Genomic DNA, 27,965 nt, shown 5'->3' on the forward strand with positions numbered 1-27,965 from the left:
GCTGAGGAGGAGCTCGCTTGTTTATTCATTCACGTCAGCCCCTTTTCCCTTCCCTTCCCTCCTTCCTGCTACACAACGGGGACCCAGCGTTCAATGTTTTTTCCCATTTTGATGCTCACCACAGACACGTCGCCACCATAAACCGCTTTTGGACTCAGGTGAGTTGTGCTTTTTCTCTCGTTTTCTCCCCGGGTTGTGTTGGTGTTGCGGAGCGGAGGGCAGCGCGAATTTCTACCGCTGATAGCGCTCACTTATCCGGGCCGGCGAGGCAGCAGCAGCAGCAGCAGGAGGAGGAGTGTTTCAACCATAACTTATCAAATTCCTCCCGGTCAGCCCACATAGATATTTGTACCTTTTTGTAACATTTTATCTGCTTTCCCGCCTCTGCGCTTTGAACCGCTCGTCGTTTCGCTGCGGCTTTTCCTCGTCGTCGCGAGCGCAAACAAACGCGGCGATGTAGGTCAGCAACTACAGTCAAAATGTCGTCTTCCTTTTCTTTCCTCTCTCTCTTCTTGTACTTCCACATTCTCTCCTGCCACAAACAGATGGCGTCGACAGAGCAAAGGGGGGGATGGAGAGAGCGGGCAAGCAGCCGCAGAAAGGAAGAGGGGCGACACCGGGCCACGGTAGCCCATCACTAATCTGTGCGTCCACGCAGCCTGCTCTTCATGCCGACACACCGGAGGCTAGGCTGTCTCTGCTAGGCCTGCCTTCAAGAAAGTTTTTTGCTCTTGATTTGTCGCGTATTTCTTTTGCAAGAAGTTGTTTTGTTGCCGTTTTTGTGGCTTTGAGCAGACCAAAATATCTCTTATATGAAGTAACACAGCCGTGCTTCGGCTCTGAGGCCACAATTTCGGCTCGAAGCTCGGGTCAGAGCTGATATTTTGGACACCTGGAAGATGTACTGCAGCAGCAGATGACCTGTAGCCCGGCCTGCTTGCTGCTGCTGCTGCTGCTGCATGGAGGACAGCCTTCCACCAGCTGGCTGAATCCTCCAGTGTTGTGTGAGATCATTGATAGGCCACGCAGGTATCCTCGACGGCACTAATGAGGCCAGTGCATTTCAAACACAGCCTTGCTGGTTGGGCATTAGGGTCCTTGCGTTTGCACCCTCGGTTCTGCCCTATGTAATGTACTGCAAAGAAGGAGAGGGAGTAATCACCCTGCTGACCCTTTGCATACACACATACCTGCCATGCAGTAATGAGGATGGTGCACTGCATGCAGCAAGCCAGCTGCAAACCCAGCATAGCAGTTGGCAGGCTGGGGGGGGGGGGGGGGGCTTAAAGATATGCTTTAATGCAGTTCAGTGGATTGCAGTAATTAAAAAAAAAAAAATCTTCCTCCCCCTTGTGGCCTTCAGGTCATTTGATAGATGTCATTTAGATGGATATAGCCGATTTAGCGGAGTTTATGAAGTCATGTTGCACAAGGTGACTCACTTGTGTCATTTAACATCCCGAAGACGATGAAAATGATGTTTGTTGCAGCACCTGACGGCGAAGTGTGTTGTACGGTGTTGTTACTGTAACGCGAGTTGCTTTCGTTTTCAGAGTTTTGGAGTTCTCTCACACCGCCGTGGATTTGATATTTTTGTCTGTGCGTGTACCAGAGACACACCAGTGAGATTGGAAACAGCCAACTCTTCTACGATCGATGATGAGAAGGTTGGATACTGAAAAATCACGTCTTCCCCTCCGTATCTCTTACACCTTTACTTCCGACCTTCTCCGCGAATGCGATTTGTCGAAAACATCGTAAACACGAATTTAAGTTGCCTCTTAACTCTGAAACATATATGCTTTGACGATTGTTTTAGTGATCAGTTATTCTGACGATTAATCAATAAGAAAAAGTTGGCACTTTCTGCCGATTTTTTTAATTAAAGCGAATAAGCTTATTTTGTACAATATTAAAAATACTGTACATAAGAAAATGCAAATAAATATTTAAATTCCTTCTTTTTTTAAAATGAGAAAATAAGCATTTGACCAAATAAAATTCAATACCAAGGCCTTCTTTTAGTGAACGCTTGATCATTTGTTGCAAAGGATGCATCTGGAGCTAAACAAATACTTCTAACATCAACATGTGAAACGTTTCCTGCTTAACTTAACATCAGCACAGTGTAGGGCTGATCTGTTGATTTAAAAAAGAATTTTGACTAAATAATTAATAACTGGATAGCAAAAGATACTTAATAGAGTTTGTTTTAACCAGGTGAAGCTAAACTATGCCACTTGGAGAGTTCTAGATAGAAAGTATTTACATACAAAGAAGTTTTTTTTATTATTCTTAAATGCAAAATGTACTTTTTTTTTTTTTGTACAGTTTTGGCTTAATTACCGCTCCGATGGCGGTGTTCTTTCAGCAAATGGCCTTTTTAAGACTTTGTATACACCGGGTAACGATTAATTGCTCTTCTATTGACAATTATGTCAGTAATTAATTAATGGCAATAAATATGATTGCCATTAATTGCAGTTAGTATTAGCCTTAACATGCTCTGTCCCTTTGTGACTCTGTCTTTTACTTCCCAATGTTTTGCACTCAAGCATTTAAAATAAAAAATTTCCATGACCTTTGAAAGATCGTTTAAAAATGGTCGCTGCAGCGATGCGATCGATGGTCCAACTGTGGAGCTCAACAAGGGTTGGTATGTTGGACCCTGATCTGTTTTCAGTTTCAGGATTTACACCTTCATTTTTGAACTTTTTTTTTTTTATTATTATTTACCACGAGGAAACCTGAAATCACCCCAGTTTGGATCAATAATATGTTATTAGACTGCTGCTGCTGCTGCTGCTGGTGTACAATCTGTATTCTGCTCAGAGAGGCCTAAGCCATTCGCTCATGGATTATAGTCAGCAAAAGAGTGCTGCACAGGACCTGATTTTATTTTATTTTATTTTTTAAAAGAAGAAAAAAACCAATCTGAGAGATTTTTGTTACTTGCGACACCTTTGTTCATGTAAACTGAATTAAATAAAAATGGCCTCTTTTTCGCATTCTTCTTTATCAGGAAGTGGGAATGAGGCTGAACAGGGTTTAGAACAAGCTGGTGATGGTGTCAGCACATTGCAGTGCATGGCTGTGCTGCAGGCAGGCTTTTAAAAAAAAAAGGGGGGGGAAAAAAAAAAGAGAAAAGCTGGTGTTTCTCAAAGCACAAAGGCCTAATGTGTGCTGCCTGCTGGATACAGTCATGCTGAACAATATCCAGCATGCACCGCCGGTTTGTTTGTGTTTTAAAAGAGCACCGTGTGGCCACGGCGATAAATCCTTCAGACTAAAACGTGGGTTGGGTTGCGAACGAGAGATTTTTATTTTTTCTCTCTCCATAATTCACTCTCGCTTTTAGACTCAGAAACGAGCCGACTGGTTCCTCTGCAAGGTTTTAATAATTTAATGTGCTGTTTGGAATTGCGCCACAGTTCTGCTAATGGTTGAATGTTTTGCAGACGTGACCGCCGGGCCCGTAATCTAAACGGTTCCGGTCACGTGGTTGAAAGTGAGAATTTATTAGAACAAAAGCAACAGTCTCGTCAACTGTTGTTGTCATCACAAGAGGCTTTGCCACGCTGTTGGCCTGCTTCCATGGAGATAGATATGCATTTGTATTTTTAGAGGCACACAAGGAAAGTGTGCTGTAAATTTAGCATCCAGACTGACGGTGCCAGGATTGCAGGGTTTTTTTACTTCCTTGGCTCAAGACACATCAGTGGTCTCTAATTGTTGGCATTTGACGATCTCTTGATACTGGATCTTTGAAAGTGGCCTGTGAGGTAAGTTTAGTCAGTAAGTAAACTGGAAAAAACTTGTTTGGTAGTTTAATGCTGACAAAACAAACACTGTCGTTCAAATCTAGCCTTTGTGGCAGATTGACATGATAGAAAATTTTGTCACCGTTCTCTTGTCAGAATGTTCAAGCGCACATAAAAGATTGTAGGGAAAAACTAAAATATGCTGAGCCTGAACACCTATTCAGCGAAGGGAAGCACAAAGGTGGCTGCATTATGCTGAGGGCATGAAAATATACTCGTGAATAAATTAAACATGTAAATAATTTGGTCTATTCTCATCAAATTTCTAGTCTAAACACGAAGACTACAAGGGTTTTGTAGTCTTTCTGGATCCTAAACAGCTTCTTAAAAGAAAGGCGTGGCGTGTCTTAAGCTTTTAGTGCCAGTTTTTATAAATTTGGTCTACTCTCATCACCAACAATGGGACATGGATTACTCATTTTTGAAGAAGGTGAATCAAATTAGAACGAAAGCAAATACTGTCAAATGTTTGCATCCCATCTGAGACATTTCTTTTTAAGAGGGTTTTATTTTGCTACTCATTGATCAAGGAAAGTATCAAAAGCTCTTTTTTTAAAAAAAAAGACATCCATTTCCATAAACCACCTGCTCTGGTGGTTTAAGTTTGTATCAGAATCATTTTGAGGGCCTATAAGGACCACAGAAGTTTCTATATTTAATGACTTCTCAGACAGAAAATGGAAAAAATAATAAAAAATTGTATCGGCCAAAATACAAAATCGGAATCGCCAGGTCAGGCTTTTTAAAAAATTTGTGATCAGCCAGAAAACTGCAATCGGTGCATCCCTAATCACCAAACATGTCATTTATACACAAATTATTTTAGAGCTTATTAAAGCTTCTTAAAACTCTTAGATAGAAAGACATCTGCCTAGTTTTTTTATACTGATCACACACCAACAAATTGACCTCATCAGTCATCACCACTCTATACAGCAGTAATTGTTGGCCTTTGACTTTAGGATTGCTGCAACCCTGCACTCAGTCAGCTGACTCCCAGCACAATGCAGAGCCATGGCCTAGTTCATGCCCTCTTCGGTGTAATTTTAGCCGTGTGTCATAACGTGCGTGCATTGTGGTTGCATCTCTTCGTCCCCTCTCCGTCCTGCCCCCACGTCTCCGTCTCTCTGGATGAGGCTCATGCAGTTCTCACTCTGTCCTGTCGGCGCGCCAGTTGGCACTACTGAGCCACTCGTCGCAGTTTTGCACCTGACAACGCATTTTGTTGCTTCGCTACTTTTACGTTGATCGAAAGATGACGTCTCGTCTCTGAATCAGAAAAGTCTCCTCCGAATTGAACGACAACACAATAAGGCAAACGTCAAAAATATCAAAATATATGGGTACAGCCTGAATAAATTGTTAAAATATATTCAGTTTCTTTATGATGTGAGGAGACATTTTGTTAAAATGCCTCTTCATTAACTGGAGAATCAACATTACCTTTTTTACCAAAGTACTTCCTTAAACATCACTCTGCAAGTCTAAGTTTGATGTCTAGGGGCGCTGTTGGGTCGCAGATGTCTCTGCCTGGTGAAGAACAAGATGAAAAAAAAATTTCCCCTCAGGGATTTTGCTCTGAGTAAAATCCCTGAGGGGAAATTTGTCAATGTGAACAAATGTTCTAAGTTTTCGTTTGCATCTGTCAGTGGAATCAGCGAGGTCCCGACCCCACCGTACGGTTTGTGCATTAAAAAGACAACTGTGGAAAAGATGCTGGTAAGCTGTGATGAAGTCAAAGTAGGGATAGTACAGGAAGCAGGGAAAGATAAAGCATGGGGAAAGGAATGGAGTATTTATGGAAACGTAAAGAAAGAGGGATGGGAGTGAAAGGAGAGACAAATGAACAAAATGGAGGGCTTTGGAACGATCAGGAGAGATGGCATTTATGGAGACGTAAAGACGTTAACTGATTACTTTGAGTTCAGTGTAGCTATGTTGTCTTATGGCTAGAATGAAATTTGATATGGTATACATGTCTCATTTAAAAAAAAAAGAAGCAGGGATTCCTCTCTGACATTAATCCTGAGAAGTTTTTGGAAATCCAGAGCAGGGTCGCTGAACTCCAGGTTAGAGTAGTTGGACTCTTCAGCAGCAGGGCAGGACTTCAGCTCTATCACATCGATTTCTGGGATCTTTTTAATGGACGTAATTAGGCTGCTTATGCGGGAGGACGGCTGCAACTCGCCACTACTTCAGAGGGTGCAGGGCTACTTGGGCTGTTTGTGTGGGTGTAGAGAAGCTTCTCTGTGGGGTCAAGTACATAACATTTATTAATAATATGTTGTTGATCATCGGGCAATGAATCGCGATCAAATTAGACAAACTCTGACTTCTGCAAACGTCTAGTAAAAGCTTTGATGCACTAGAACCTCATTTCTCATATTTGTCTTGTCTGATTGAAATGTAGGATTTCTGTCCATGATGGCTGTACCTTTTCACATGAAACAATCTGCTATGTTAATTTAATTAGACATGTTCGTTTGAAGGCGTGTTGTGATTAAAATGTAGTGATCATTATATCAATTTTGACACAGACTAGCAAAAACATATACTATACCTTATATTTAGCCTACATTTAAGTTCATGTGCGTATTGCTCAGAGTATTAGGCCTTTGTGGTCTAACACTGTTGTGGTCCTCCTTTAGTTTTTTTATACAATTTTTAGCAAAAACTGCAGGTATAGTATGTAAGGGGTAACAAACATACTGTCGCTCTGGGTCGTTCACAGTGAACCCAAAGGAATCGTTTTCATTTGAACGTAGCGCGAGTCAGGGGCAATAAACATGCTCAGTGTAATGTCATTTGTTATTATTCTTTTACTGGCAGCTCAGTCTGATTCAGTGTGATCGGATTGCTGGGCGTTTTTTTGTGCATTTGATGGTTCATCACTGGATCAGTCAGTCCAAGTTAAAACAAACCGTCCACTGCCCTCTGGTGAACAAAGAATATAATGTCAGAAGACGTACTCTTAACTAAACCCCTCTGTTCCTCTGGATATTTTATAATTCACTATCCTTCAGGGCTCCATGCAGGAAGCCTTCACTGATGCTCAGTTTATGGGTTCTCAGCTTTGAAACGGCACTTTTAATCACAAATGCAGAATCTTCCTGCCTCTCCTTTTTACAAATCTTTGATGCAAAAATAAAAAAAAATTTTTTTTTTGGCTTTTTCATTTTAAAGTTTATTGCCTTTTGAATTTTTTAAGATTTAATATTAAAATTGTCCAAATAATTAAACAAGCATTTGATTATCTAAAGTCCAAAAAGCAATTCAGTGTTAGATACTTTCACGAAGATAATGATGCTTTAATAGAAACTTTAACTAGGGACGCACTGCTCCATTTTTTTCACTTCCGATACTGATATCTGAGGCTTATCGGCCGATATCAATCTAATGCAGTGCTGGACTGATTTAAGATGGTTCTTTGATTACAAATTTATTTGTAATCTCTGCACCAGTACAGCACACTTCTTCACCAGCTGGGTCAAACATGTAAAAACAACTTTTAATTTGCTCAGTCAATGCAATTAGGAGTATACCAGGTAATATAAAATAAATAATAAAGAAAACTAGGTTGACTACCTTGGTCAAACATCTAAAAAAATAAACTGCTGCAAATCAAAAAGTGTAATTAGGAATTCTAAATATAACATAAAATAAATAATAAAGCATGACTTCATTCACAGCACCAAGCATAGAATTAGACCGAATAGATCTGCCTTTGTTGGTGGGGCACATTGTCGCGATACTTGATCTAGAATTTTTTTTTCAATATTGGGCCGATACAGATATTGAAATGAGATCGGTGCATCTCTACAGTGTGTGTACGCTTTTGCTGTAGCAGTGTTGAAGTTGTGGTGACTTAGAAGACACAGGGGTTAAGAAAGCTGTCTGAGCATTGGGGTGTTTGTTAAAGGAGAAAGAATGGCATGTAGACTCTTACCTGCAAAGTGCTTAAATTGTTTGTTTTTTTCTCTCTGTCCAGTTTGTAAGTGTGAAATAAGAAAAAGAACAGAAAAAACACTTTAACTGCAGCTGCACTAGTCGGGTGGGAGAAAATGCAAATGTCTAACACTTTTCTGGTGTTCTTTGAGGTCTGCCCTGCTAATTCTGACTTTAAATGATCTGGACTTTTTGTTTCACAAGTATTAAAACATGTGGAGGAAGGCAAAAAAGTACATTTTTATAGAGGTAGTCGTTTTGACACCAACAGACATGAAGGAATGAATAAAAGGTCTCTGTTATTTAAAGACCTGTCCTGTAAACATACCAAACAATTAACTCAATAGATAGTTGTATAAAGCTAACAAGTAATAATTTTGACAAATCTTCCTATTTAGTTGCAGCAGATTAATGTTTTAAGTGTGTTTTAATATTCGTGGTGTAGAAAACCTACCATTGTCTCCTTTTTTTTTTTAAAATATAGTGTGTTCAGGCTTAAACATTTCCCAGGGAGCCTGGACACTTTTTAAAGGTTCTGTCCATTTCATTCTTGAGAAAGGAAATGATGGGGATGGGAAAAGTTTCCACTATGACTTTCAATCTTAAATCCGATCTTTTTTGTGCCGTCGTTGTTCCTAATACTAATTAAACGAGACTGCAATATTTGTGAACAAAACGTTTTGCGACTCGCTTTCACAGAAGAAAAAAGTTAGAAGTCAGACAGTAATGAACTGTTCACGGAAGAAATGATAATGCATGACAAAAGTTTATGGATAGATTGAACATTGTTGAGCAATGGGTGAAGGAAGCTTTGCATTGAAAAGTTCTATCCAACATGTCGACACTGCAGTCGTTTACCGAGCCTGGCTTCTTCTGGTGCAAAATTATGACACATCTCACGTAAAAGACTTGAAAGTCGGATAAAATGCGACCGTTCTCACTGCAGACGCCTTAAAAATGATATGGTACGTATCCAGTTTAGTACCACATTCGGGAATAGTAGAAATCCAAATGTTCTTTCCTGAAAACATCAGAATTGGGCTATTCAGACTGCCATGAAAAAGTCAGAAATGGGTTGCAAAAGAAAAAAGTCAGATTTGTGTCGCATTTACTTGTTGAGTGAACGTTAGCGTAGGATGCTAGATGGATCTGGAGTTTGGACCAAAGTCCTTGAATGCCTGAATCAATTCAAAATGCTCACAAATAGACTTTAGTTTGCTTTTGTGAAATTTATATTTTCAATAATTCTTCTTTTTTTTAACTAAGAAAAAGCCAGGCAGCTAAGCTAACTGGTAAATTAAGCTATATATTTTAAATGCTTAACATTTAACTTTGATTAAATGTTTAATCAAAGTAATTGCTAGACACTGAAAAATTTTCAATTAACAAACTTGAATTTTATTGGACTTCGTGGAGTGATTTTTTGATTTTCTTTTTTTTTTTTTTTTTTTTGGTAGTATGCAGGGTGGTTTAAAATCCCCCCCAAAAAAGTAAAATATTTTTCGTTCGTTTGGGAGCTGTTCCATCATTCGATGTCTATTGTCTGGAGCAGATTGATCGGTGCTCCTTCTTAAGCCTGGTTCTCCCACATAAAGCCCTGAAGCGTCTCCTCGCCGTCTCTGCAGTGTTTTGGTCCCGTCAGCTTGTCATGGCCTCGTATCTCCGATGGGCCCAGTTTGTGAACTCCTATGATGCACCAAAACCAGTCCAGATAGTAGCCTGTGTAAGAGCTGCTTTTGCAGGACAGAAGAAGAAGAAGAAGAAGACCACTGTACTGTACTACAACGTATTTGTATTCAACATAAAGACTTCTACTCTTCTTTTTCCTCTTTGGCTGCAGCCATGTTTGTAAAACCTCAAAAACAAAAAGCGAGGGGTTCTGTGCTCTCTTCTTCCCTCACTTACTCCTGTTTTTTTTGTACCTCTTTATTTTTCTCTTCCCCTCCCCCTCTTTCTGTTCCTCCTCTCTTCCTCTTTCACTCTCCCTCCCTTCGTGTTTCTCTGTTCTTTTCCTCCTCTCAGTTTCCATCATATTTTACCCCTCCCTGTCCTCTCTTCCTCTCCTTCTCCTTCTTTCTCTCTCACGTTGCACGCTGCCCCTCCCTGCATCTGTCTCGCTCTCACGTCGCTCCCCGTCTCATCTCTCTCTCTTTTTTTTTTCTTTCTTTTTGCTGTCTCGCTCTCAGTCTCTCTTTGCTCTCACTCTGCATCCTCCCATCCCCCACTGCAGCCTCTCATTCCCTCTTTCACTCTCAGTCCTCTCCCGCCTCCCCGTCCTGCTCCCTTTATCTCCTCCCCTCTCCCCCCCCCTTCAATCCCTCTTTCATTTCATGCAATCATCTGTTCTCTCCCTCTTTCTCTCTGCTTGCTCCATTACGCCCCCCATTTTGTCTTCTGCCAGTTCCCTTTCTTTTCCCCTTTCCTCCATGTTCTCTCCATCTGGTTGTTTAGCCATACTTCTTCCTGAGATTTCGGACACAAACTTTTATTAAAACGTTGTTTAAATCATAAAAATCCAACCTGACCAGAACCAAGACATCCATACATCCAGATTCGAAGATGAAATTTGCATCAAAGCACATTTGCTTCTTTTTTAAAATTTAACCCGTCCGTCCATGGTGCCATTCAAATCACCCATCCTATTCACACTGTTCTAAATAAAATGTGCATCTCAACCAGTGTTGATGCCTGTAACCTGTGGTTTCTCATAATGTCGCAGCTGCTTTGTTTGGATATGTTCAACAAGAGGCCAACTTTCTAGCCTGCGACATAAAGTTTTGTTCAATGTGGTTTGAGAAAAAGGGAAAACACAAAGGATGTGTTATTAGAATGGCAAACTGGAATACTGCAGATTAGGCCTTTTACAAATGCTTATTTTAGTAACTGAGTAATCTATTGATTATTCTGGCATGAATTGAACAATTACAGAAAAAAAATGTATTAGTCGTTCTGTAGTAGCTACTTAAGCTAGCAAAAGAAAGGTGTATAATGAAAGAGAAAATGCGAGTCAAAACAATTTGGTTCCTTTTTTTAAAAATAAGAAAACATGGAAATGCAATTCGATCCAAATATCACTTTTAGTGTCATGTTTGAAGTATGAAAAAACCTGTTTTTATAAATGAGATATTTCTAATCAATTTTTTCTTCTTCACACCATTACTCCTCTTAATCGGCAAGTTCGTGTAGCGTTAATTAGAATGACTCTCTGTCCACGTTGGGAGTTGGTGAATTGTGCCAGAAGCTTGAACTCTGCAGACCCTCCTCAACGTCTTCCCCCACGGTGGTGGCAGCATCTTGCTGTGGGGATTCTTACGAGCCCTCTTACTGTCATAGTAGTGTCCTGTGCCTGGCAGTCTGTGTTTCATTTATATTGATGTAATAGTGAAACATACCAGAAGACTACTGAGTCTGCTGTTGCCCACACAGCAAAGGATGTACAGAGTCCAGGCCTAGCTGTGTCTTGCTGTTGGAAAAGGCGCAAAATAAAATAAAATCAGTGATTAATAAATAGAGTTTTTAAATTAAATTATAAAATATGTATGCAATAATTAAGTCAATAAATATTAATATTTTACATCGGACCTGTCACGATAGCAAATTTTGCCGAACAATACATTGTCACACTAATTATTGCCATAAATGACGATAATGTTGTTTTGAGGCCATAATGCATCAAATACGGCACAAAAATGCAAGTTTGCCCTCTCAAAAACTAATAACCAAATAAAACACGACTAAAAACGATAAATAAAAGTTAAATAAAAACCGCACACAACTGAAATCAAGAATAAAATGTGTTGTGAGGTTTCTAAACAAAATTGCCCTTAAAAAAATTTTAATCATTAGAATGGAAATATTCATCATGCGCTTAATTGCCTATTGCAACAGCCTTGTTTTAGATTAAATGTGATACTGAATATGATTATTTTTATTTAAATAATAGAGCTCAATAGGTAAAATTAGTATTGAACACACCACTACTTTCCTAAATAAATGCTTAAAGATGCAAATGACTACAACACAAAGAAATCAAACTACAACTTTACATAAATAGGTTTGCGTAATGAGGAAAAAAAAGTGTCCCATTAGGAAAGTGTCACACAGAATATCTGATATGGTCGGGTTCACTCTTCAAAGTTGTGATATGGCTGTGAAATCATGGGAGAGCTTAGTCTGCTCATGTTTGGAGGTCAAAGGTCTGAGCATGTCTGGTTAACAAAGTCACCCCACACTTTCCAACTTGGTGACTTTTCAGGCAAGAGAAAGTGATAGTAAGAGGTCATTTGTAAAGATCTCGATTGGCCAGAAATGACGTCCAACCACATTGATGAAGTTTAAATGAAATGACAAGCTGATTAGGTCGATCCCAATCCGGATGAGCCCACAGCATTTGGCTTCAACCAGAGGAACTTGGATTTGATTCTAATATTTTTGATAGGACTGGGCAATAAACCAGTTTTAGCTATTAATTGAATTTTTGGTATTTGAAGACACATTTTTTGGAAAATCAGGATTTTTGTTTTTCTTACCAATGCACTGCTTGGGTCTCCATAATTCACAGCGGTGGCAGCCGCCATCTTGTCTGACAACCGTGTTTTACAACTTGGACTTTTTTTTTGGAGTTTGAATTCAGGTCAACTCTACGGGGAAGTTCAATTAACAGGTGAATAACGTCCTCATATTACCAGAATAAAGTCATTACATTAGGAGAATGAAGTAGTAAATTTTGTGAGGACAACCACACAAAAATAGCAGAAAATTGAAATGAGGAAATGTATTCAAAACAGCACGTTGAACGCTTGCGTTGTCTAGAAATGTGACTTGTTTGGCGCTGGTCGGCCCTGGGGCTCGTTTTCTCACCGGCTCATGGGTTTCTGCTTCCTCCCTAATTCTGCTGGAGGAGTCGAGCTAAAAAGAGAATGAAAGTTCGTCACTGTAGAAATGAAGTTGACGCAGCATAAAGACAGAGAAGAAAAAAAACCATCTTTTGCTTTGTCATTTAACTCTGTTGTCCATGTTGCATTCTTCTCCCATCCCCCTCCGTCTCTTTCTCTCGTTCTGTCTGTTCCCTCCCCTCTTTTTTTTCTTGAGTATCCTTTCCATCCACTCTCATCTCCCTTCTCTCTCTCCCTCTCTCTCTCTGTCTTTTCTTCCATTTGCTCATCCCCTTGTCAGTCACCTTCCATCTCTTTCATTCTCATCCTCTTTCCGTCGTCTTCGTCCTCTAACCCTGACAGACGCTTCCATGTGAGTCTGTCCTTGAGACAGTCTCGCAACTATTTGATTTTATCTGGTAAAAATCACTTAATGATGGAGGGAAAAGATGGAGATGGAGATGAAGAAAAAAAAAAGAGAAACAGGAGTAGAATGACTGAGATGGAGGAGTAGTTGGAGGGTATAATCTCAGACGTATATGATTTCATTGTTCTGTCGCATCTTGAGCTCGTACGTTGGGACTTTGAGGTGACTTGGCTCATTTATCCTCAGCCACATGCTCGCTCGGCGGAAGAACGTTAGTGTTTGTTTCTGCTGTTTGTCGTTAGCGCTGCTGCTGCGATCACTTTTAAAACTGTGCATGCGACGGGGGCGAGGAGGAGGAGGAAGAGGAGGATGGGTTAGCGCCCGTGCCCGCCTCCCCTCCGTCCCTCACGCTTAAAAAGAGAGGCAGACGGAGCCGAGTGTCACTCAGGCTGAAGAATGAGGTCCTTAAAGCACCTGAAACTTCACAGCAGGAGGAGCGCGGTGAGTTTGCTGGCTGCCGTGTTCAGCATGGTGGAAGGACGCGGTCGGTGGTTGTCTTCAGGGATCCAGTGATGCTGTTCTGTTTTTGTTCATTTGTTTGGAAAGTTGCTGCACACAATTTGTCAGTCATGTAGGTTTCGTTCTGTTCGCTTGTTACCACCTTCCTTCATTAGAGCTCTTTCCTTTTTGCTCTCTTTCTCTGAATTGCTTTACCTGACATTTTTCTATTCAGTCTGGCTTTCATTTTGGATTCTTTTTTTTTTGTTCCTCTGTCTCCAGGTTACTCATTGCCTCTCCCTCCCATCCTTTTCTCTGTCTGTACTTTCGTTCTCTCTCTTATTCTTTCTCTCTTTTAGCCACTGCTTCCTACTTTCTTCCTCAGTACCTTCCTGCCTCTCAGTCCCTCGACCTTTCATTAATCTTTTTCTCTCTCCCGTCCTGCCCCTGCGTTAGACTCATGTATGCTCTAAGCTTCCCCTCCCTCTTTCCTTCTTCCTCTTCTTCTACTGTTTTTCCCTGCTCTCTTGCTGTTTTCCACTTTTTTTTATTCCTTAATCTTGCTCAGGTCTTCCCTCCCCGCCCCTATAGCCTCCTCTGCACTTCACTGTGTGTGTGGAGATCAGTAGGCCATCTAATCCTCCTCAACACTCACACCATACATAGTTATCGTGGTGGATTGAGATGCTGTCTTTCATACTTCCTGTGGCTCATGCCCCACTTCTCAGGGTTTCCTTCATTCATGACAGAGAAAATCAAGATCCACATATCAGAGATTGTGTGGCTTATTGCCTATACCAATTTCTGCTGGCATTGATTTTAGCCCGTTTCTACCTTTAAGAAAACCTACCTAAATAAATAACAAAACAGTACATGTCCCTGGCTCGTTTACCAGATTATAGCTTTCTGCATTCTGCCCCATATCAGAAGATCATGGCAAAATAAAAAGGTTATACCAGTCTGTTTAGCTTGATACTTGAGTGGAAAAGCTCTGATTTGAGGTCATGTGTTGTTAATTTATTGTCACTACCATATACTGGTGATTAATAAAACATTTTTCCTTTCCTTCAAATTAAAAATATACTTTTTGTTGTGACTAATGAATAATTATCAGGACCACACTAAACTCTGCAGGGAACCAAGATTTTACTTTATTTTATTTTATTTACAGTCTAATATAAAGACAACATGAGAACACACGTGACATTTTAAAGTCTTATCGAGTCATAGCCAAGTTTATTTGTATCACACATTTCATCAACAAGGCAGTTCAAAGTGCTCTAAAAACATAATAAAGTAAACAATTATGAAACAAGCAACAAACATTACATTTTTTACCATTGGTCAAATGCCATCATCAAAATCATAAAGAATAATCATATTCCAGCTATCAATCAGAATCAACTCTACCCAAATGGGGTTTTAGCCTTGATTTAAAGGAGCTCAGTGTTTCTGCAGTTTTGTAGTTTTCTGGTAGTTTGTTCCACAGTGTGTTGACACTTGGCACTGACGTGCTTCCTGAGAGTTCAGTTTATAGCTGGGCTTTTTTAAAAAAAAATGTACAGGGTTCCTGGGGCGTGCTGTGGTGGCGCAGGGGGTTACACGCCCCACATTTGGAGGCCTTAGTCCTCGACGTGGACGTCGCGGGTTCGACTCCCGATCCTGGCGACCTTTGCCGCATGTCCTCTCCTCGCCCTCTTTCCTGTCTGCCTACTGTCGCAAAAATTACGAGCCACTAGCGCCGCAAAAAAACTCTTTGGAGAAAAAAAAAAAAAATGTACAGGGTTCCTGGTACACACTCTTAGAAAGTCTGGATGAAGAATGAAAATTGAGCTTAGAAAGAAATTAAAATGTCCAGAATTTATTTCATATCATTTAAAAGATAGAAATTGTTTTGAAATTGGTTTACATTTCGATTCCGACTTTCCCTGTTTATTTGCTACATTTAAGTCTTAGTCCAACTTATTTATCACTTTGGCTCTGGAGTTACTAGCAGTTCACTCATTCATTGATAAACTTAATAACAGGCTATTTGGCCAAGAGAGTGTATTGTCTTTGTTGGCCCTTTTACTTCCAAGTTTTAAACAAATCACCGATGTTCCCATGTTTCAGGGATTTTGGGAAAGGAAGTTATTACTGATCACTTGAGCCTGCATACATTTAGCAATCTGAAAGTAGCACTTCCTGGGACTCCTTCGTTAAGACCTGACAGCTTATGACAGCTGAGATGCTGTAGCTCAAGGACAATGTTAGGGACATTGTGAGGATGGAAAAAATTAAGAAAATGTGTGTAAATCTGAACTGATGTTACTGTCACAATGTTGAACACTAGTATTGTAATTATATTAAATTAGCGATTAGCACTACCAGTATCTGTGTGTACTCCTTGGGTGGCCAGTAGATTGTACCTTAACTGTGAGGGTTTCAAAACACTGCAAACAAAGTCCAGCAGAACCAAGTTATTTTTATTAGTTGTTTGTGGGAAATCTAAAAACATTAGTGTTATACATTTAGCTACCTTGTAACTGACTTTAGTCTCCCATTCAGTTTCTAAGTGGCATTCCGAATGAAAGACTGACATTCGTCTATAGAAAATGGATTCAGTACCACTCTGATACTGAAACCAGCTCACTGAGTCTACTTCAGTCATCCAACATAAAGATTGTTATATTCAGTGCAACCTGTAAGTCTTTATGTGTGGTCCAATTGCTGATTTTTAAAAAAACAATCTGGTCACGCAAAACATCGACTGATACCAGTCAAAGGCTAATAGAAGTGTAGTTTTGGGGATTAGTTGATCTCGGTAGAAGGGGCGTGGCAGTGAATCTTGAGTTTTATGCTAACAACTCACTTGTAAATAAAGTTGCTTCTTATTGAATGGGATTTAGTAGTATGGTTTTCTTCCTTAATACGTCGGGGTACTTATGTCATTCCATTGTTTCTGCAACGTTTTTATTTATTGTCCAATATGGACTTACGAATGTTGACCATAGAAATCCATAAGGAACTTTGCCTCTATGTGGTTAGACTATGCAAACAATGTCTAAAGATGAACTGTCCCTTTCTGTTCCAGGAGGAGGCGAGCCGGCGCCTGGGTAGATGTGAGCCCAAGGTAATGGCCAGGCTGGTGGACATAAGCACACAGACAGATCCCGTAGTTGTGCTGTCCTTGGCCCAGGCCGCCGTGCTAGGTCTCATCTCCCAGAATGAAGTGTTTGGAGCTACCATCGCACCCAATGGCTTCTACACCGGCGAACCCAAAGAGTCCCCTGCACCGCCAGTAGACGGAGTCGACTACGAGTACGCAGACCAGCTTATCGGTGCCAACGGAGATTACCTCGGAGACAACTTAGGAGAAGACGGCCAGATGCAGCCCAGCTGCAGCCAGAGGCGGTGGCAACAGGCGGCACCGCCACCGCAACACGTGGACACCAAAATGGTCCTCCCTGACCGTCACGCCCTCCAAGGCAGTGACGTGACCTCCTCCCACGTGAAAGGGGAAGAGGTAACCTCTGCTATGCCCTCTTGCGTCCACATGCTGAACAATATGGCTCCCAGAGGGGGATTAATTCAGGTAGATCCAGCCACTCTCAGAGGCCCCAACAAGAACTGTGCAGAGTGCGAGCGCGAAGTCACCAACCAGCAGCAAGCAAACACTCACGTCCATCCTCCACCGGCCCAAGTGGTACATAGAGGGGCAGAGCAGGGTCACAGGGGACTCCAGCCCCAGCGCCCTATGGGGGGCCACTGTCGAGGAGCTAGAGGGGACGAAGAGGAGGTAGAACACCCGGGCAACACTATGATGAAGCCCAATCAGCAGGAGGAAGCTATCAGCAGCTACTTTCAGACCAGTGAGGTGGGCAGCTATGACTCTACAGAAATGGGCATGGGCGGCGAGTACGAAGATGGCGGCCAGAGCATGATGTGGACGGACGGGAGCGGCGGAGCGCAGCATCAGCAGCCCCCACACCCTCAGCCTCCCCGGCGACATGGCGGCCGCAGAGTGGACCGGCTGGACATAAACATCCAGATCGACGAGTCGTACTGCGTGGATGTTGGAGACGGCCTCAAGCGCTGGAAGTGTCGCATGTGCGACAAGTCCTACACGTCCAAGTACAACCTGGTCACGCACATCCTGGGCCACAACGGCATCAAACCACATGCCTGCCCGCACTGCGGGAAGCTCTTCAAGCAGCCCAGTCACCTTCAGACTCATCTGCTGACCCACCAAGGAACGCGGCCCCACAAGTGCACTGTCTGCAAGAAGGGCTTCACCCAGACCAGCCACCTGAAGCGACACATGCTCCAGCACACCGACGTCAAGCCATACAGCTGCCGTTTCTGCCGCCGGGGCTTCGCCTACCCTAGCGAGCTGCGGGCGCACGAGGTGAAGCACGAGCGCGGCCGCTGCCACGTCTGCTCACAGTGCGGCATGGAATTCCCCACCTACGCCCACCTCAAGCGACACCAGACCAGCCACCAGGGCCCACACACCTTCCAGTGCACAGAGTGCAACAAGTCTTTTGCATACCGGAGCCAGCTCCAGAACCATCTGCTGAAGCACCAGAGCCCGCGGCCTTACACCTGCTCCCAGTGTGGCCTGGAGTTTGTGCAGCTCCACCACTTACGTCAGCACTCGCTAACTCATAAGGTACTCCTACCTTTTGTGACCTTTAGGTTTTCCTGCAAACAATTATCCTGTGCAATGATCTATGGGATGAATGTGGTTTGAAAGGGCAGAATTACATTTTTTCCAGCCACATAGTTCCAATTTATAACACAATCAATTAATCATTGTGTTTAATTGATTTTTTTTAAATATATATTATATATTGATTATGTAATTTCAATATATAATTAATAATCAATAGTAATTTTCCTGCTGGGATGAATAAAGTACTTCTATTCTATTCTATAACACAATTTTTTGCTATGAAATGCTCTATATATGAAATATGACTTAAAAGAAATTTGACTTTGTAATTTCATTTCTTGAAATTGGGTCTCTTTAAAATGCTTTAACAACTCTTTCTTTAACTCTTAAAGGTTTCTTTGTTTTAAAACCTTCAGGAGTTGATAGAGACCTCCTCTATTAACTCTTTTAACAAAATTTTTATCAGCGTAACACTGAGAAGTAGCTGCTATGATGAGCTCTGGAGATGCGCAGTTCCACCAGGTGTTTGCTAATTGCTGCTAGCTAGTCTGAAGGGGCTGATTTGCAGAGTCGTGGGGGAAGGCAGCTCTGTGAGGCGGAACCTCGGCAGCTTGGAAACTTCAGCTCTTAGGAGGCGGAGCTAGGTCCACCCAGACGTTTTGCTTAGCTGAATGGTTGCCATAGGAGATTAAAGGATTTCTCAAACATGCATGAAAGAATCAAAGCAACACTCCACGTTTGTTTTTGATGAGGGAATGACATTATAACATATACTACCCTTTTAAAGTTTCTTTATTGAGACAACAGAAACAATTCTGGGATAATTTAAATTTGATCTCCCTGTGAAGTATAATTCGCAATCTGTTGCAGTTGCTGGTGGTCAGCTTGACGAGCATCTCCACGAACCTTTTGTCAAAGTCCTCGTCTGATTGAAATTGCGAACTAAAGTTTCCCTGCCTGCTCACACATTTGAAAGTCAGAGGACAGCATGAGACCGTCTTTCCCCTGGTCTCTCCAAAAACCAATCACCTGGTGAGTTCTACTCACGCAGATGACAAAAATATGCCATAAAGTGACAGATTAAAAAATTATAAAAGGCTTTCTTGCAAACCCCACTCCTTATGATGTTGATGGGTAATAACCACACTGCAGTCCATATTCCCCCCACTGGGTGGCATACTCCCTGTAGTGGTTTGGTTTTGTTTTGTACCTGCTGTCTGTTTGGAGCTCCCCCTTGTGGACAAACTGTTGGCTAGAGAGTGGGCAGATGGACAGTTTTCTCACACAAACACCATCTCTCAATCCACAAGCACTGATTTGTTCTCATTCAGTCCCAACTTTTAATCTCTCCCCACACTGACAGTAAAGTAGAGTAAATGAAACAGCGGCACATTTAGAAGAGCCTTGAGGCCGCTCCTGTTGTCTTATAAAAGATGTCTAGAAAATGGCTCGTTTCTCTTTAGTTATCTCTTTTTGATGCACCTTTCTGACCTGCATGTTTGGGCAGCGATTTCATCCCCGGCAACATTTAATTTCCCTTTGGGATAGAAAAAAAAAAAGGATCTTTTTCAACTAAAATGAATTAAAACCGGCATTATACCACAGGCAGCGTTTGATAACTTCTAGACATGCTCTTTAGTATTAGTGTGCTGCAGGACTTGAGACCTGGATACCAACAATTAATTTGTTGATTGGTTTGTAGTTCTTTTTTTTTTTTATTGCATTTTTTCCTGTAACCAAAAAATATATTGCTTTAGTTGTTAGTATCTCATCTTCAGGGATGTACAGAAAACTTTTGCTGGAGTATTTTCTCAGTTGTAAGGATTTGATATGCCTACATTTTATGTACATTTTAACCACCATTCAGAGGAATGGTCACTCATGGGCTGCATACAGTCTACCAGGGTGGGCAAAATTAGACACACTCTGGGTCAAAGTCATGGGCAAGTCTTGGAATTTATTGAGAAAATGTCTGCAAATCAGGAAGATTTAATGATATAATGAGGAATATTTCCATATGTAAACAAGCAAAGTTTCAGATATTAATTAAAAAAACAATGTTATGCCTTTTCTCTCGTTGTAACCTTCAGAGTTTTACTTAAGTGGGAACCTTCGTAATAGCCTAACAACAACCACCACAGTAATAGTAATCGTAATAATTTCCTTCAGTAACATTTCAACCATTCAGGTCCATGTCTTTATCAAAGCTCAATGCTCAACTCATGAGGTTGCTAATGTACATCAGCAGAGAACCTTCTGGATCACCACCAGAGCATTCTGGGAAATGTAGTATGCACGGTTTGCCAGCGGGGGATTTGGAACACATGTGGGCCAAATGTAATTACACTGTGAGTTCCACATGAGTTTGACACGTATGGTCTATTTGTAGTGTCTTAAGCCACAAGCATACATTTGTTTTATTGGACTTTATTTAAAACAAATGTATGCTTTTGTTACATACAAAAGCATACATTTGTACATAAATAAGGTTTTACACAGCTAGAATCTGGAGGAAAAGCCTATGTTGAAGGGTTTGCGTCAAAGCATATTCAAGAAAAATTGCAATTACCTGCAAGGTGGGTTTTTCTTGTTGTTTTTTTATCCAAGACAAGTGTAATAATTAGCATTGTTGTGAATTCGAATAATCTGCAGATCACCGAAAACGAGTTCAAAACGGGTTTTTTTTTTTTACATTCCCTGCTGCCTTCGCCGCGCGCTGATGTCCCCTTGTGTTCCGCAGGGAATGAAGGGCCACAAGTGCGAGGTGTGTTCCCGGGAGTTCACCCTGTCCGCCAACCTCAAGAGGCACATGCTCATCCACAACAGCGTCCGGCCCTTCCAGTGTCACGTCTGCTTCAAGAGCTTCATCCAGAAGCAGACCCTGAAGACCCACATGATCGTCCATCTGCCCGTCAAGCCTTTCAAATGCAAGGTGAGCATTTGGACTCCCACGGTGGCGGCAGATCGACAAGATTCCGGTGACACAAATTTAATGCGAAAAGAATGAGACACCTAATCGAGCATTTTCATTTAGTGTATGTTTTATTAATGTCAACTTTTCTAAATTGCTATGTTGTTGTATTTTTTTTTTTTTTTTTTGTGGGCCAGGTCTGTGGGAAGTCCTTCAATAGAATGTACAACCTGCTGGGCCACATGCATCTCCATGCCGGCAATAAGCCCTTTAAGTGTCCTTACTGCACCAGTAAGTTCAACCTGAAGGGGAACCTCAGCAGGCACATGAAGGTCAAACATGGAATGGACGTCTCACCAGAAGGTCAAGGTCAGTGCTGCTTTTTCATTTCAGTGTAGAGTAAAGCATCATGTCATCTTAGGTGAATAGATACTACTTACCGTTTGTTTAAATCTTTATCTTGGATTTCTGATTTTGCTAAGCTACAAAATGATACTTTCAGGGAGACTTTATTGATTTCACCAAAGGCAGCAATCGTAGCTGCAGTCATGTTTTTGTTAAAGAAGACCATTCTGTCTCAGTAATAAGTAATTACAGGAGTAGCAAACCTAAGAATCTGGGCGATGATCATTAAAAAGCCAGTCTATCCACAAATATCCACCTACGGTCGGGCCGTCAACCAGAACACAGTACTGAGACAAATGGGAACATGTTGTAAATTCCACCTACTGAACTGTTCGTCAGGCGTTAAGTAACAAAAGGTACAATAACTTTCGTTTTGACTCCAGAAACACATGATTGCTTGTTCTTCTGCAGAACATAACTTCAAAAATCAGCCAACAAATTTAGATTTAGCTGTCCAGTCTGGTCTAAGGAACATGAGGGTTGCATTTAATCAATGTGTCTAAACATTACACCAAATAGCAGTTTTACAATAGTTTCTTTAGCTTGAATAATGTTTAAAAATGAAAGTTTGAGTCAAAATGCTAACTTTGTCGTGATGATTATCCATACTTTTGTTAATGACATCTTTAACCTAATTAAGACTTAGACATCAACTCAGAACCTCTGTGGTTCCTTTAAAAGGCGCGTGAAGACTTCTTATCCAGACGAGCCTTTAGTGATACATTTTAATTTTATAAATCTTTTGGACATTTATTATTTTTAGGTTTATATTTGTAATTTTGCTTTTAGTTCTCTTATTGTATTGTTTATATTTTATTACAAAGCTCTGTGTAATTTGCATCTCTGGATTGAGCTACAACAATGTCAAGTTTGCTTACTTGTAGTTTAGTCTCAACAGTAATGTGTTCAGTCCTTCTCTCTTGGTGTTACTGTATCTCAGTTCTATGTTCGACACTGTTCATAACCTACTGACTGATGGCCTGGAAATGTGCGTGGCAGTGCCTGTTACTGTGCTGGGTTAGTTTAGTTAATACTTGTCAGATGGACTACTTTTTTGTTACAAAGCTCAGTGAAAAAAAAGTTTACATTGGGGGTTCCTCAAAGCTCTGTTCTCGGGCCACTTTCATTCATCATCAAAAACTGCAGGACACTGGTCCTCAAAACCTGGATTTGAGGACTTGTAGGCAAGGGTGAGACGTGACAATGGAGACAGAGCTGATGAGTTGCTGGGTCACAGTTGTCCCCAGGTTAATGCAGAGAAGAGCACCTTCTTTGTTTTTGGTCCCGAAGTTGGAAATCAGGACTGAACCCCAGAAACCTCTGTGTGGCTAAGTAATTGAAATTGATTTTAAACCTAAATATATTTTAGACTTGAAATTGTTCTAACCTTTTAACGCCTTTGTTTGTATTCCTTCAAATCATTTTGTGTTTTAATAAATAAGCTTGCCTTCCCTTTGCCATTAAACTCTCCTTTCCTTTCTACTTTTGAACGTGCAGAAACTCTTCCAGAAATGGAAAGCCAAGGCGAATATGAAGGCCAGAACTTTAACTTTACATCAACAGACAATATGGACAACAGCGGTTCCCAAAACCTCACAAAACTCACCACAGCGAACATAGAGGACATGGAGGAATATTACAATTTCGGGAAGGATACGAGCAGCTACACCACGCCGTGAGTGTTAATGGACCAGAGAAGATGCTATTTCCCCTCCTCCCTTCTTCCTCTGAAAGCTGATGGGAATTACAGAGTTGTTTTCACAGACTCTGGGGGAAAATGTTTTCTTTTTTTTCTTTCTTCTTCTTCTCCTTCTTCATCCCTTCCTAGCTCGGACCTCCTTCCAGAATCTGACGGACGATGATGGGAGGCCTGGAAGGAGGCGCGCTTCAAAGGAGCTGTTTCAACCCCCGCCCACCTGCAGCAGAGACTCTGAAGCTGCTGATTGGGGTTCTGGAAGCTCCTTTCACATAATAACCAGACTTACTGACTCACAAAACTGTCGCTGACGGACAGTCCAACCTCTATGTTGTGTGTATGTGTCGGTTACTTAAAAAGAAGAAAACACTGCAGATGTGTTTAAAGAAAAAAGAAAGAGTCATCGTTCGCCATCTTCGTTCACACATCCAACACACGGCATCGTATTCTGGACTGGAAGTGCCAGCTAGAAACATTTTACGGCTCATCTTCCACCCTGCCCACCTGTTGCTCATTAAATACTGAAGTTTTGATAAATAGTCACCACATATTTATAGATTTCAGGTCAAGAACTGCTGGCATGTAAGGCCCTCTCACTGTACAGATGTTTTCTGCGACATGCAGCGTGTTTACCCACCATTTCTATTCCACATGGTCTAGCTTTACATGAATAATCTATCCTGTGTAGTGAATATATCACTCTAGTTTTTGAATTACTGAGTAAATGATACGAAGCACTTTTTTGTTTTCTTTTTGGGTTGAAACTTTTCTTTTTGTTTGTTTGTTGGGGAAATAAGATTGTAAAATCTTTCAACCCCAAATATGGCAATATTATTAAACTATATTATTAAACAACAGACTTGGCTTCACTGGAAGGGTTATTTTAACTCGGAGGTGTTTCGTGGATGTCCTTTGAGACGCAAGAATTAGTTTCAGGACTAATTCTACGGCTGCGTTCATTTTCTTTTCAAGATACCCAAATATCTTTGGATATTTTTGGGAAAATATTCAGAAACAAATAACACAGTAGGTGGTTCACAATCGGATCCAGTTTATATAGAGCTATCGATGTAATATCTAACTAAAACAGCATGAAAACCTGGAAGAATATTTAAATTTAACCAACATTATGAATAGTAACATCGCTCTTATATACACATAAGTGAGAATAGTGTTCAATCTTGTGACATTTCTGACTTAAGTACGTTGTTCCAAAACATTTTTATGTCTAAATTCTATGGTTTTTCATATTTTTTTAGAGTTTAATATATTTCTAGAGTATTTATATAGAACTTCACATTGAATTTATTACATCTATTTTTTTTTTTCCAAGATGGCGGCGCCCAAAATGGCTGCGGCTGCATGGGCTCTCGACAACTTGCGAGTATTTGAGCAAAATACGCCGCCTAAAACGCTGCAAACTTTGCATCCACTCAGTAAGTTAGCATATGATCGCCAGCGATGATGAACCTTTGTGGTACACCTCGCCATCTCCGTAATTTACTGTTTATGTCCTCGTCCAGGTTGATTTTGATCTTTTTAATGGAGGCTTTGCGTTCTCAGAGATTTGCTCTATCCTTCCTTAGAAAGTATTTTCCAAGAGACAATTGATCATTTATCTCACAATTGCCCTTAAAGGTTGTAAACGATAGGATGGAGTTCAGGATCCTCCAGGGGGGAACATTCTGGGAGGAGAAAATTAAACATTTGGAAATGAAGGTCGTCCAAATGCTCATTTCTATTCATTTTTGATAGAGGCGTTTCATTTTCTTTGACATCTAATTTCAAACAAGGAGACCGTCCTATCTCCAAGTCAACAGTTGTTTTGAACTTTTAGAGACGCGTCGGCTCCAAATGACTAAAAGTGAACTGAAATGAAAAAAAACGTTGGTTTCATATCTGAGAAGTGCGCTGGCCTTACATTTGGAAGTCTGTTGCAACGGCCTTGAAGGAACCACATCTAATTCAAATTATATGAAGCTCAGGCAAGAGTCAGTGATTTAAGGTAACCATGTATTCTGCTTTACTAGCATTGGTATTAATTTGCTTCTGAAAGTTCACCAGCTTCGTAATGTCGACATCTGCTGGCGAAACACTGCATCTGCAATTTGTAACATTTTCTGTATGCATGTCTGTGATATTTTTGCCCCGATAATCTGGATAAGAGAAAAAGGGAGACGTAACACCATTTTGTTCTTGACGTTTTTTATATTAATGTTGATACTGCATACATAGTTCAGACTTGTACTCTGCTCTGACACAACCACTGGTTAAATAAGCCTGAAACTTTCCTGTCAAAGTCAGTATTGGTTAACATTAACCTTCATTTCTATTGTAGCCTTATCTGCTTTATACAGTATAAAAGCATTCAAAGCTGGAAGAGTGCAGGCACTGAGCAGGAAGTAAAATAAAAGGCACAATTGTTTATCAAAAATATACAATCCATTCATATACAAAGATTCATACAGGCAAAAGGTAAAAATATGGAGAATTCTTCAAAATCTGATGACATCCTCTGTTTACTTTTCCAGAGCTTTGTCCAGGTTGATTTTAATGGCGTCCAGGAAGTCAGTTGTGTTGACGTAGTGTTCGTTCAGCTTGACACTATATATATATATATATATATTTTAAAATGTGATTATAGGGACAATAAATAAAGTTTACCAACATGCACTCTTGAAAAAAAATGAAAATTCAAACTCACTTAGCCAAGCCGTGGATGCAGCCTGCAAGGTCTTTGGTCATCACTCCGCTCTCCACCGTTTCCACACACACCTTCTCTAACGTCTGACAGAACCTTCGGAGCAAAGATGTGGTTTGTAGAAAACTGTTGAGGTGCACAAATACATGAAGATGAGCATGAAGGGAAAACGGCATACATTATTAAATCTTTGTTTCCATCCAGTTTTCCTCTGTGCTCTAGTCCTCTAGTCCAGGCAAAGATGCTAGCGATGGGATTGGTGCTGGTCGGTTTGCCCTACAAAGAAAAACAATGCGTTAAAAGATAGCATTAGCTTAAGAAACCATGTGTTTACATACTGTAGTAACACACGCTAAACGTTTTCTCCCACTCTCACTGTTGTGACATGGCAAACGTTTCCTTCAAAGTCTATGACTTGGGTCAAAAATTCGGGGTTTCCTTCCACAAGCTTCTCCCAATATTTTGCTGGAGTTTTGGCCCATTCCTCCTGGTGGAACTGAACCAGGTTGGTAGGCCACCTTGTTCACATGTCTTCAATGAGATTAGATATCTGGCCTTTGCGATGGCCACTCTTGTATCTGATTTTATTGTCCTTAAGCCACATTGTAACTAACCAAGGGGCATATGACTAATTACCCACTTAATCCCAAGTTTCCCACCGATCTATCGGTGGATAAATGTGTGTGTGATTGGGTGAAAGTGACTCTAGTGTAAAGCGCTTTGAATGGTTAAAATTATTGGAAAAACAATAGATTAGTTCAGTCCATTTACCCTTTATCTGTTGGTTACAAACACCAAGAGATGCTGCATTGAGAGATCCAGAAGAACACCCTAGGGGTTCTATGACTGAACTCTTGGGAAATGTCTTGGTGAGAAAAGAAATAAATCTTTGTTCTTGCACCTCAAGAGAACAAATTTCTCTTTCCTTGCCAAGTATGTATTGGTCTTCAATATTTCCACAGACTGCACTTTCCTCATGACGTCATCCATCTGACGAAGTGTACATGACCCTCAACACGTGTTTTTGAGTTTCCCTGATTCCTCCAAATGTAGCAGTGTTCATCATGGCCAAACGCTTAACAGTTGTTCGTTAAATATCTCTCATCATTCCAGCGTTTGGAAAAATTATTGGCACAATTTTGGCTAGCCCTAAAACAGGAAATGTTTCTTTTGACCACAGTAAAGAAAAAGAGTTATGCTTCTTTTTTATACTTTGTATGAAAGTCTCTGGTTTCCTATTTTTTTTTAAGAAAATGCCATTTAATGTACTTTTTTGCTTTTGGCTTTGTCCCATCTTCATCATAAATTTCTGATTGAATCTAAACAAGATCTGAATGGAAATAAAAAATATGACAATTTTCTTTCTCCCCACGGTAAAGCCCGTCCTATCAGACTGATCCGGAAGCCTTACTATTTGGTGATCTCGGTAGTGCCTGGTGACGGTGCCATGAGCAGCTTCTGCCTCTATAGTCTTGCCATCAGGACACACCAGCACTGACGTCATCAGACCCAGAGAGCCGAAGCCTTTGTACGTCACACACAGAGAAATAAAAATCATTGTGAGGAATAAGACTGTATGACTTTATGTTCCTATTGCAGCACACTGACCCTGAGCCAGAATGTCTGACTGCACATCTCCATCATAATTTTTGCAGGCCCAAACAAATCCTCCGCTGGACTTCAGAACCTGGGCCACCATGTCGTCAATGAGTCGGTGCTCGTACCAGATCTTCAGCTTGTCAAACTCGGGCTTGTACGACCTGAAGGAGGACACGGTATAAAAAAAAAAAAATCAGGTAACGATCAGATGCAAAGTGGTTTGGAAAGAAATGCAGGATTTGTACCGAGAGAATACTGTCTGTGTTAAATGCTCAAAGTCAGAGGAACTGCTTCTTTTACTTTTCATATATGTCCTCGAAGATGTCTTTGAAACGGCCGTCGTAGGCCTTGAGGATGGTATTCTTGGTGCTCAAGTACAGAGGCCACCTCTTCTGGATGGAGTACTGGAAGCAGCTGTGAGCAAAGCCACTGATAGACTGTGTGGTGAAGATATCAAAATCGTCACAACTCGACAATCAAATACCAAATGTAGA

General features: G+C 40.9%; 2 protein-coding genes across 4 annotated transcripts in view; one reads left to right on the forward strand and one right to left on the reverse strand.

The window, feature by feature from the left end:
- On the forward strand, window positions 1-27,347 carry LOC114142981 (zinc finger protein 710-like). 3 transcript variants are annotated; one of them, XM_028014648.1, is made up of 6 exons: window positions 1-158; window positions 16,579-18,156; window positions 20,900-21,091; window positions 21,268-21,439; window positions 22,973-23,150; window positions 27,252-27,347. In XM_028014648.1, the coding sequence occupies exons 2-6, from the start codon at window positions 16,621-16,623 to the stop codon at window positions 27,310-27,312; spliced, it is 2,139 nt and encodes a 712-aa protein (XP_027870449.1). In that variant the 5' UTR covers window positions 1-158; window positions 16,579-16,620; the 3' UTR covers window positions 27,313-27,347. The 3 variants fall into 3 exon arrangements, with proteins under 3 accessions (XP_027870449.1, XP_027870447.1, XP_027870448.1); XM_028014646.1 differs by lacking the exon at window positions 1-158 and adding an exon at window positions 13,392-13,508; XM_028014647.1 differs by lacking the exons at window positions 1-158; window positions 27,252-27,347 and adding exons at window positions 13,393-13,508; window positions 23,304-24,030.
- Window positions 25,360-27,965, reverse strand: part of LOC114142982 (isocitrate dehydrogenase [NADP], mitochondrial-like) — a 6,037-nt gene continuing 3,431 nt past the window's right edge. The window contains exons 6-11 of the mRNA XM_028014649.1: window positions 27,772-27,908; window positions 27,481-27,632; window positions 27,284-27,396; window positions 26,051-26,148; window positions 25,876-25,968; window positions 25,360-25,775 (exon numbers count right to left, since the gene is read on the reverse strand). Coding sequence (XP_027870450.1) covers window positions 25,691-25,775; window positions 25,876-25,968; window positions 26,051-26,148; window positions 27,284-27,396; window positions 27,481-27,632; window positions 27,772-27,908 — 678 coding nt within the window. The 3' untranslated portion in view covers window positions 25,360-25,690. The remainder of the gene's footprint in view (window positions 25,776-25,875; window positions 25,969-26,050; window positions 26,149-27,283; window positions 27,397-27,480; window positions 27,633-27,771; window positions 27,909-27,965) is intronic.

The sequence above is a fragment of the Xiphophorus couchianus genome, chromosome 4, assembly GCF_001444195.1.
Source record: "Xiphophorus couchianus chromosome 4, X_couchianus-1.0, whole genome shotgun sequence".
NCBI lineage: Eukaryota > Metazoa > Chordata > Actinopteri > Cyprinodontiformes > Poeciliidae > Xiphophorus > Xiphophorus couchianus.